Source organism: Limulus polyphemus, unplaced genomic scaffold (genome assembly GCF_000517525.1).
Source record: "Limulus polyphemus unplaced genomic scaffold, Limulus_polyphemus-2.1.2 Scaffold1544, whole genome shotgun sequence".
Classification (NCBI taxonomy): domain Eukaryota; kingdom Metazoa; phylum Arthropoda; class Merostomata; order Xiphosura; family Limulidae; genus Limulus; species Limulus polyphemus.
This window is the reverse complement of record NW_013667154.1, coordinates 56,492-68,970: the sequence shown is the minus strand read 5'-3', so window position 1 is coordinate 68,970 and position 12,479 is coordinate 56,492. Positions and strand designations below refer to the sequence as shown.

General features: G+C 32.9%; 1 protein-coding gene across 1 annotated transcript in view; it reads left to right on the top strand.

The window, feature by feature from the left end:
• The window catches only part of LOC106464026 (Ig-like and fibronectin type-III domain-containing protein 2), a gene marked incomplete at its 3' end in the record, with an annotated part of 60,009 nt that overhangs the window by 30,764 nt on the left and 16,766 nt on the right, over positions 1-12,479 (top strand). The window contains exons 11-13 of the mRNA XM_022391673.1: positions 410-703; positions 3,177-3,308; positions 11,950-12,139. Coding sequence (XP_022247381.1) covers positions 410-703; positions 3,177-3,308; positions 11,950-12,139 — 616 coding nt within the window. The remainder of the gene's footprint in view (positions 1-409; positions 704-3,176; positions 3,309-11,949; positions 12,140-12,479) is intronic.

Here is a 12,479-nt window from a genome sequence, read left to right as displayed (position 1 = left end):
TAAATCACAGTGATTCACACACTTTACTTACAGTGCCTACTGTTCGCTTAACTCAATTGTCTATCTCTTCAATCTACCTATATCTCTTCTGATCCCGCTGGTTTTTCTCGCCAGGCTTATATACTAAAAGAGGGCGTCTAGCAAACACTCGGACATTCGCGAGGTTCCTCGATAATTCATGATCCTTCGAGAAACTCCAGCGCGCATGCTCCCAGCGTCGCGTGACTTCCGCTGTCGTAACAGTATTATCATTTTTGTTTGCTCAAAAAGTACAAACAATATAAGCTATGAAACCAATGAAAAATGAAACTTAGTCTTGATTCCTTATATACGAAAAATCTTAAGATTTCACATTTATCCAATTAATCTGTTAAAAATTAGTGATAAAACTTGTATTTCTTTTTTACAGCATAACTCAAATGATGATTTGTGCCCCTTTTGCTAATGTGACCTTCAGATGTATGGCTGGCGGTGTTGACCATACTTCCTGCTGCCAACAGCGAGGCATGCCAGAAATTTGTTTAGAGTTTTGCAGTGGACGCGTGAAGAGTATTAACTTTCGCCATTTTATATGCCTCGACTATATGCACGTGTACAGTAACTGTTTATTGGACCACTATGGGGTATTACCATCTGCACCCCTGAACCTGACACTCGGTAATATAAATCACCAATGGGCCATCTTACGCTGGAGCCCACCAAGGTAACACTTTGATATTATAAGTTTTAGTTTGTGTAACAAGATATGATGTCACACTAAGTGATTTTATGTAGGACGTATCTAATAGCAATAACGCTCTTCTGTTTGTATGGCATATAAAAACAATTCATTGCAATGGTTCTTTCACTTTAAGCATTCCTTCCGTCATCTTGTGCTGAAAACATGTATAATTCTTGATCTTCATAGCTATATATAACGCTAAATCCAGAACAACGTTATATTTATGGTCAATTTTAAGAATAAAATATTAGATTATGTAACAGAAACTGAGAAAGAAAACTAATATAAAGATCAGAAGTTACAGAATAGAGAGTCACAGAAAAGTCAATAATGTTAGAAAACAAAGAAAGTCTTTAGCTCGTATTTTTGCGGACTTAGAGAAATAAAAAAATAATAATATATTTATATATATTCCATGAACAATATTCAACAAATAAGTTATTCCTATGAGATAACAAAACTGAGGTACAAGAAGAGTAAAATCACTATTAGAATATTTAACATTCATTGCAATGTATGTTCTCATAGATCTCCTACGCCTACAATGGTGGAAGTGTTTCGGAAAAATAGCATGGCTGCACCTAACTAATTAGTTTATCACTTTTCATCAGTAACACGGTGAGAACAGTTTACCAATCAACTAATGGTCATAAGATCATATAAAACACGAGCTCACGTTTGGAGATGGTACGGAAGGTTGATATAAGGTTTTATAAATGCGTTGGTAAAAAGGACTGTTGAAGTCATTGCCTTCATCATTAACCAAATGTAAAACATGTCCATTTAATTAACTATTTAAAAAGGATGAATTAAAAGGGGCAATATTTTGTAAAAAAAGGACGTAAATTTTCATTACTGTATCAGTAATTTTTCTGTTATTTTATGTAAAGACGTTTGCTTTACTACTGTTCATTCCATAACAATTTGCTTCATGTATTATAAGTTTACATTCGACTGCTTGTTTTCATATTGCTTCTCCAAGTTTGATGTTTTGAAATATTATTTTCGAGTTTTATAATAATGAAATGACTTTATTGCGTAATGTATGAGAGCGATAAAAATACGTTTGACCTAACCATTATCTTAGTTTCTACATTAAATTTATTGAATAATATGAAATAGTGTGTGTGTTGTAACGATTCTAAGCAAAAGTATCCATAAATGTTAAATATATATATATTTGATTTTTAAGTGTCAGAGCGTTTGAATTACTTATATTTGTCATTTCCAAGTGTATTTTTACACTCGAAGTTATAAACTTTATTTTACCTCTTTATATATGTATATGATTTGTAAGTAACTCTTTCTTGAACTAGGATTTGGTTTAATATCAATCGATATCAAAACAATATTTTGTTAATTATTTTCGTATTAGAAGGTACAAAATTCGGTGTTATTATTCCTTGTTAGCATAAAGGCACAGATTTGGTTATGCTTGCAAATACGTGTACAAAATGGTCCTCCATTCAAGCCATCATTAAATAATGTCAACCTCTTATACTGCCAAGAATTCTCCAAATTTTTCATCCTTTCTATAGCACCCTTTATGGAAATCCTTATTTGAGTTTACTTTTGTACTTTTTACTCCTTTCTCGTTTGCTTGTTTTCGTGATTTGTTGTAACTAGGAAAATGGATCATGTACAATGTCTATCATATCGAGTAATTGATCTACCATGATAGTATTAGCTCTTTTGAAGTATTCTAATATTGCAAAATCTACAAATATATATTTTAAGAGAACTTATCTCCATACGTTGCAATTCTAACTTGAAGTTATAACAGTTAACACGTAATAACTGTTGTTATGTTGATAGTTTTAAAGTTTTTTGTTTTTTTTGAGTTAGGATAGAAAATACTTTTTGTATTCTTATTTCAATCGAGCCACTATTATTCATAGCTCATAAAATTTTTAGAAGAATAAGAAAATACGTGTCTTTCGCAATGTCAACAATTTCTGGAAACAGACACAGTTAATTAATTCTTGGTGTTAATATTGACACTGATCCTTATCCACCTCACAAGTAGCTACGTCCATTATATAGTACAAAGATCTGTTAACGCCAGTAAACTGGATGACTCTCAGTTCTCTTTAAAACAGACAAGCTCACTTTGTTTATCTATGAAAAAATGTGAAGTTTTCCAACCAGTTTTTAGTACACGCAACAATGATTATTAATCTGTTTTTCAAAGTCAGTGATTACTTTTCGAAAATAAGCTACAATTATTTAAAGAATGAATAAAGGAATGTGGTAATCATTCCTTTAGGGGTACATCTTATTACTGACAATTTATAAACATCATTCTGAATGATTTCATATTATTTGTGAATAACTTTTAACACTATTCATTATCCAATTGCATGTACTTTGTTTATGTTAACTTATTTCATTTTATATGTTTAGGGTAAGATATATATAAAATTTAGTCCTGATGAATACATATGTATTTGTTCAGTTATCTAAGTCATACTGTGAAACAGTACATTCTCCATTGGCGAGAAGCAATAACAAATGGGTTCCCAGAGTACTATTTTCAAGTGAACGTCAAGTCACCATTCCTTTTTGATGGCTTGAAACCCAGCACAAGGTAACGAAAAAGTATTTTGATCTATAGCTTGAAAGTATCATGAATTTAGTTTAGCGTTACAGTAAATATAATTTTTCATATCTATATTAAAGGTATTTTCTTATGATGAAACTTTTTGTAAAATGTTTGCAATTTGAAATACTTCAATAATAGAGCGTTGTGTTTATTTTATCATCACAAAAAAGCATCAATAGTAACTAATTATTATATATATTTATATAAACTGCAATAAATAAATATCCTAATAAGGAGAGTTATGTACAGATTTTGTTTTTAATATCCAAAATAGTTTAAAATAGATAAAGCTTGTATTTTATTAGCTTTTATTCGGCTTATATATCAGCCGAGCGTTTTTACCATAGAATGTTAAATTACCTAACTCAATAAACACTTTATGGTCCTTTTTTGGTGACACAGAAAGAAGCTTTAAAATCGTTAGCACAGAATTAAAACCATCTTTCTCACATAAAATAAATAAGTAAAATAAAGAAAAGGCTATATTAAATACATATAGTTGAATACAAAACCTATGTGACGTGTTTATTGAACAATATGAAAATTCACTATCAACACAAGTATACTTTTAAAATTCTCGAAAAACATAACTCACATACGACTTAACTCCAAGATAATAAATTTTTCGTCTAATTTGTTTCCTTCATAGTTTCTAGCTTGTTCACATGGATTAAAGTGCTTCCTTGAAGAATATATAACATTAAAAATACATTATATTGGAGTTAAATATTTATTTTTTGAGTTCGTAATATTACTCACCATTACACAACTTTCTTCCAAAGTTCAACTTTTCTGGCATATTAATATTAACACAGTGTCACCTTATAATACAAAATAATTTTCTCAGCCTTTACACCACAAATAGCATTAAAGTTATCAAGGTAAATACCCCAGGTTGATTGTAACAGTGTCAATCTTTCAAATGAGGCGTTTACTGGTACCGAACGCTTTAATTTTTCCTCGCCGTAGAACAACATATCTGGAATATGTTTTGACTTCCATAATTTCTCTCGAAAGGAAAGGACGGGCCAAACATTTCAGATAGCTCTTAATCAGACCATCCCCAACAGAACTTACAGAACACCCCTTACAGGTTAACACTAACTAGCCTAGCAAAAGTGAATTAAGGAAGCTATATAGAAACAACAGAACAGCAACGCACTGGGTCGCTGTTATATACTTTGTTTGTTTGTTTTAGAGCAAAGCCACTTTGGGCTACCTACTGTGTCCACCCCGGATTTTAGTGTTGTAATTCCGTAAAGTTACCGCTGTCCCACCGGGTACTTTATAATATACAACTTGAGGCCATCAAAGCAGACCTGATAATATCCAATGAAATCTTGTATCAGTTATTTAACAGATCTGCGAGGAGGAAGAAGTACCGAATGGCTGGAAAGAGGACCAACTCATTAAGCTATCTAAGAAAGGTAATCTGTGAAAATGTAAAAACTACAGAGGAGTCATGCTAAAATCCATATCAGGGAAAGGTCTGATGAGAATAATCAGCTTAAATAAAGGTTGAATATGGCTGAGGGATCAACAGACTGGCTTCTGAAAGGACAAATCCTGTACAGATACATAGCTACACTACACATTATTGTGGAGCAGTAGCTGGAAGGGAAATCGCCCATTTACAGCATTTGACAGTCTAGACCGTAACACCCTGTAGAAGCTCACAGGACACTATGGCATACTAGAGAAGATCACTACCATTATCCAAAAGATGTACCAACATTCATCATGCAGAGTTTGCACAATGGCCACTTCACCCACTCCCTCACAGTAGACAAAGGATTTAGACAATGTTGCTTGCTGTCATTATTATCCTCCAGCAGTGGATTAGATAATGCAAAAACCACAGAAGGTCCAAACTTGGGGGTACAATGGACACTCTGTTCCCAACTGGACGATTTACACTTTGCTGGTGACATTATTGCTCTAATATCATACACACACCAACAAATGCAGTGTAAGTTTTCTCAGCCAGTATAGGGCTCACTGTTAGCAAGGATAAAGCCATGGTGTTGCACATCAACAACGCCAAAGATGAAAACATCATCTGAGAGAGAGAGAGAAGTGCTGGAGGTTTATCTGGGAAGTGTCATTGAAAAAAAATGGTGGGATAGACAAGGATATTCAAACAAGGGTAAGAAAGGCAAAGTCGGCATTTCTAACTCTAAGACCAATATAGAACTTCAAGGAGATATCACAAAAAAACCGAACTTCACACATTCAACAATAATGTTAAATCTGTACTTGTGTATGAGGATGAAACATGGAGAGTAACAAGGACAACAAATGACAAACTTTAAGTATTCACCAACAAGTGTCTAAGGACCATCCTAGGTATACACTGGCTAACCGCCATCAGAAATGAGAACCTGTGGGAAAGAACTGAACAGGAAAAGTTGTTGTACAAATAAAGAAAGTGGGATTTGATTGGACACATAATTAGGAACCCCAAGTTAATGTCATCAAGTATTTCTAACATGGAACTCTCAGGGTAAAAGAAACCGTATTAGGCCTAGAAACAGCTGGAGAAGGTCAGTAAAGGCAGAGCTGAGGGAAATAAAATACTTCTAGATAGAGCTGGAGAGATTGGTCTGGATGACCTATGCTCTCCAATGTATGAAACGTTTTAAGTTAAGCAAGTCATTGAGACTCTAAAAATTCATGCAAAACTTACTTCATAAATCAAAAACATGTCATTTTTCAAAGAGCAATCCTTATTGCCATTGTTCACAAACAAATTACTTTATAGATAACCATTGAAAAAGACACACTCCAATATATGAAATCATCCATAGATTTTTATAGCTTAAAATGTGGTACCACTAACAAAATAAAACAGAGAATGGGATTCTTACTCTTCCCATAATTAGCAAACAACACATCACTAAAGCCGTCATCTTAATGACATTAATTTTACAAATGTCAATAATACTCTCCAATATTTTACATCCAAATTAAAAAAAATATCAGTTAAATACAGATTCAGGAAACGTACTGAAGAGAATAATTTCGAAATCTGACAAGAAAGAAACACACACAAGTGAATAAATAAGCAAAATATTTATTCGCAATGGTTATGTATTATTACTATTTACCAGACTGGCCAGTATTTAGTTCACAGTTTGATGTGGAGAGCCTTCTTAAAATTATTGCACAGGACAATGAAAAGAAAAATTATTTTACATGTCTGCATGAAACAAAGATAAAAGGAAATCTAATTTACTGCACAAAATTCTGACAAAACAGAATACCTGAATTCAATGCTTTTTACTTCACTATTCGGAATAAAATTTATAGGGGAGGAAACCCTAAACTTATACCAACTTATACAAGTATTTGGAACAGCCCTTGAGATAGGCTCACCCCTCCCAAGGGGGATCAGATACAGGGCCAAAGTGACAAAAGTATTTGGCTGTCGGCATAAAAAAATCTTTATATGAGTAACACGATTAGTATATGTTTACAACCTATCAACATTATGTTAGCAAGAATGTCATAATACATTCAGAACACCTGCACAAAATTTAGGAAAAATTATAATTCATATATCTGAATGCATAAATGAAGTCAGATGACACTGCACCTGATGACTCTGAGGCAAGAGAAGATACGGCAAACCTGGCAACATAAATAGATTTCTATCAGGCGAACCATCATATGACACAAAACCTGTTAAACCAGTTTCCTGAGAACTTAACGTGACAAAAAGAACCAATTTTCATGATATAGTTGTCATAGTTCATGAAGGTTAGTGCCTATGGATATGTTAGTTAAGGGAAGTTTACTAATGTCAATAGTTAACATCCGCCATTGCATGGCACACTGCCAGAAGATGACATATTTGTGTCGACCCCACACAATAGGGAGGGATGATAATGTCATAGTTTCACTAAGTGGAACCAGAGGGTGCGTTGCTAGGGGCGCGCCATGACAGGGAGAAGTTGTCATACCGACATAAGGTGTGTTGCTAAGGCCACAAAGTGGCATCAGCAGGTGTGCAGATAGTTCACGAGTGAACCACCAGAGGTTGACAATGTGTCATAAAAGTCTTAAATTGATAATTTAATCTAATTTGCATAATGTTGTATTTAAAGTTTCGTTTTATACGTAAAACAATCTACTATTTTATTCTATCAACTTTGTATTTTTCGCTTACATATGTTTTACAAAGGCAGGCAGTGTTTCTATAAATGGATAGTGTTATTATAGGCAGATGATGCTACTAAACCAATGTTAGCATAGTTCTTAGGATCATTGACCAAACTAGTATTTTACCTTACTTGTCTGTCATACTTATATAATTATCTGTCACTTTATGTATAAAATATTTCACTAATTCATTAGTTATAAATTTTTTGCTTTTATATTTAACATGCATGATATACTTTTTGCTGTTTCTAGAGCTGGATAATGCTACTATCACAGTTAACATACTGATCATAGTTGTCACTTTTATATCTAATCATATGTTTTGCAATTTCTGAAGAGGACGGATTTTTCGTGACATCTCTAAATATCACGAATGTTTTACTAGTTTTATAGTTTAAATATGCTATTCTTCTACCAATATAACTATGATTTTTTATTGTTCTTGACAAAATATTTCATTTTACACATTTTACTTTATAGTTTTCATTTCCATAGATTTTACAAATGTGAAAGTTGTATCTAGGCATATAGTGTTACCATAGACGGATTGTGTTACTAAGGTTCTATAGGTAGATGGTCTTACTAGGCGTATTGTGTGTATGTGTGTGTCTTAAAAAAGCGGATAATGTTAATATACTTCTGTAAGGCTGCATACATATTTCAACTTGTCTCAAGTTATGTTTATAGTTGTCATTTATATATTACATATGTTTTACAAAAGCAGGTGGTGTTACTATATGGATTGTGTTACAAAGGTTATATAGGTGGATGGTTTTACTATGTGTATTACATGAGTCTTACAAAGGCGGACACTGTTAATATAGTCCCTTAGGGCTGCATACAGATTCCCGTTTTTCTCATCTTAGTTTATAGTTTTCACTTACATATGTTTCACTAGGTGGATGGTCTTAATAAGGTCCTATATATGTATTATATTACTAAGTGTAAAATTGTTTTTCAAAAGTGTGGAGATTTAAGTATAAGTCCTAAGCAAAACCAATATTTTAACGAAACAACTATTATAGCAAATTATGAACACATATTATCTAATATTTAAATTATTATCCATCTACGAAACTCTTCACTAACTGATTAGTTTTCGCTTCTGTATCTAATCATACTTTTCGCATTTCCTAATGGTTTTCATTTCTATAACTAACATCTAATCGTCCTGAGAAGGATGCTTATTTTCATGTTTAGCTTTGTAAGTCATCAGAGTTTATCGATTTATTTAAAAAATATTATCCTTACCTTTTCTGTGGCGTCTAGAGCTTGTTTCTTGCATATAGTCTATATGCTTGCTTGGTCTTTTTCAGCCTATTACTGGCATGAGTCACATGCTCAATATTCAAGACCACTGACTGGCTTGATAAACTATAATTGTTAGGAAATACAAAGATCATCATGTGGCCAGTCCCCTGTTAAACCTTGTCTGGAAACTGAAAATTGTGTTACCCCCCCCCCCCCCCACACACACACACACGTGCAAGTATATATATATATTTGTTGATAAATCAGAAATTCTACTTGTATATCTTTTAAAACAGCTCATGTACACAATAACAAACTTATTAGGTAATACAAATAAATTCTTGTATTTCAAAATATTTTATGCTCACTAATCAGACATAAAGCAATTGGTCAAAATTTCAGGCAGTGTCAGACAGAAAGTATAGCTTACAATATTTTTCAGAATGAAGATAATTTGACTATGATTATTTTAATTCTACTTTTAATATTTATGATATCCACTTAGACTTAAAAACTACATCAACATATGAAATGTATGAGTTTTACGATTTCATTATACAATACAACAAATTATATTTGAATGTTCTCGAATAGTAAGAGAGTTAGTTGTTTCTGTGTAGTGCTGATAAGCTCAGTCTACAACAAACAGTCTAAAGTTTAGTCAAATCTGGGTCACTTTTCAAATATAAATACCCTGCCCCTTTCATCACTAATAATCAAACTGATGCAGTTCTACTACATGGAAAAAAGAATGCTGAACCAACTTTTAAACGTAAGTATATCACAACATATACTTCTTTGGTTATAATTATATCTAATTTCTGTGTTTGTTTGAAATAGTCATGATTGTTTTCAGTCATATTTATTATATTAATAAATAACGTTGCCATCTCTTACTAATTATATACTATATCATATTTTAGTCTATTGGAAAGAAATGAAATGCTGCTGTCATTAATGAAATGGTGAAAAATAACAAATCTAGTAGTCAAGAAGAACTAGTAAAACAAGAAAACGACATTTAGGTTCCTCTGCTATTATACAACATGAAGAAGCATCTGATTCATCTCTTGCCTATCCTATTGGGAGCAACTGTTACATCACTCTATCTACTTATGTCAATAACTTTTATTGACCTTTGTTCATTAGTCACATGTATGTCAACAACCATTATTTGGGAAATGATCAGTTCTCTATAACAAGAGCTAATATATTTCATCTGATGTATACCAACACAGAACACTGAGTGTGGCTTTTGTACGATATAAAAGATGAAGAATATGTTAAATATTTTGTTACATTACTCTATTATTGGAACAATGAGTACCATGAATATGAAAGTTGACATTTTTCAATTCGGTGATATACTTTCAAGTTTTGTGAGTTCACAACAAAAGGTATGATGTTCAAGAAGAGCATATCAGTTCCTATAAATTCACATAGAAACCACGTCAATGTGATCAGATTTATCTCTAGAGACCATCATTCAAAGACCATGCCTATTATAATTATAATTATTCCTACCATATAACATAATAATATCATCAACAAAAAAAAAAAATCAGGGATCCATGTTTGATGGCAGCCTCCAGGTCTCATGCCTAGACTGTCAGTGAGTGTGGTAAAGGATCTGGAAATGTAGACTAGCTCCGTAATGAACAGACTTTCCCTTATATATTATACAGAGTCATAAAAAAAAACTTATGTTAAATATACACTAAAAGTGTGATAACATTCTTAAGTTACGGGAATGTCTGAACACACAGCAAGACTGATAATATTTCTTTAAAAATCTTTCTTTACAGACATTTTACTACAGGTTTCCAACGAAAATAATATGGACTGTCGCACCTTGTGATGTATGCCGTTACAAACGAGAGCTTTCACCTAGTACCTGAACTGACTATGTCAGTTGGAAATATAACAAAGTCTTGGTCAAAACACTATATCACTCATTAATATTACTTCATTTGTTATAGCATTCAACTTTAGGAGTTACATTTCCAGCCAATCCACGAAAACTATAAAGTTGATAAGAATAAAACAGTAGATTGTTTTAAATATAAAACGAAACTGTAAACTCAACGTCATGCAAGTTAGATTAAATCGTTAATTTAAGACTTTGTACTATAAAGTTGACGGACACGCTGTCACCGTCTAATGGTTCACGCACGTACTATATATGCGCCCTCTGGTGCAACTTCGTGACCTTGGCAACACACTCTCTTGCGGTATGACAACTTTCCTCTGTCGTGACGCGCCTAGCAATGCACTCTCTGGTTCCACTTCATGGAACTATGATGTCATGTCCCTCCCTATTGCCTGGAGATGAGATCATCATCCTTTGCCTACACAAATATTATCCTTAGTAACTTTTTCTGCTATTGTAAAATATATTTAATATTTTACCTATAAAACGAAACTATAAACACAAGTTTATGAAGTTAGATTAGATTATCAGTTTTTAGACTTTGTCACTATAATGTAATGTCTAGGTGCTCATCATATTAATCCGCTCTATGGTGCCACTTCTTGGCTCTGGCAGCAGACAACTTCCGCCTGTCATAGCACCCCTAGCAACGCGCCCCTGGTTTCACTTCGTGGAACTATGGTGTGATCGTCTCTGGTACATGGAACTATATCCTGGGGTCAATACACGTGTGTCGTCCTCTGGCGGCATGCTATGCAACGGCGGGGGTAACTACTAATGCCTAATCACTTCTAATTATTATAATAATAAACAAGCTTTATCTTTTGTTATGTTTTATATTGTGATCTCCAGGTCTTACGATCAAGACCAAGTAGAGTCAATAGTGCCAGCTTAACTAACCAGTAAAATTCCACTTAAATTCCCTTGACTACATGAAAAGTAAGCATTGCATCAACATTATTTTTAAAATCATCTGCTCTGCAGTTTAGTAAATTAACATTCAGTACGGGTGAAGTTTATGAAAGCAGGGCTTTGCTGTGCTACTTATATTAAATATATATTTGTAAAAGACAACGTAATTGATATATTTATAGAGAAAAGTTAACCTGAAAGGCGTTATTAATAATTGGTTACTTACATAATATTGTTTGGCTTACTGTTAAATCCAGCAGTTCCATTAATGAATAGTATTTAATTGAACATTAGAAAAAGTTTTGAGAACAAAATATATTTATGAATTTCAAAAGTATTTATATATTGAACGAGGTTTCATAATGTCTCCAGGTACGAAGTTTATTTGGTAGCAGAAAATTCTTATGGAGCAAGTGAGTCTTCTTCTCGCATTTTGTTTACAACTTCTTCTGCACGCCAGCCAATAGAGATACAGAAAAACCAAGAAACGGGGTATAACGAAACAGATTGTTGTGTTCGTAGTAGGGTAAAACCAGCATGTATGCCATTGTGTACTTACAAGGTAAATGTTTAACAACACTGTTGTTTCTATGAAATATTGTGCTGTCATTTCTAAGAAAAAAATCATTACATTTTTGGTTATATTGTTTTTAGCTTACTATAGTGGTATAAATGTAATAAAAACTGATCTGCTTTTCCAATATATCAAATAAATGAGTGGACTGAACGTAACATATTAATCTTGTGGAGGAAGTAAGTGTAGAAAAAAAATTCTATAATCTATACTTGATATACTGTACGTTTTTAATACGCACTAAAATTATTACCGTATTTTTCGGAATATAAGACGCACCCTTATTTTGAAGACAAAGTTTTGGGGGAAAAAAAGCTATAGTCGCACT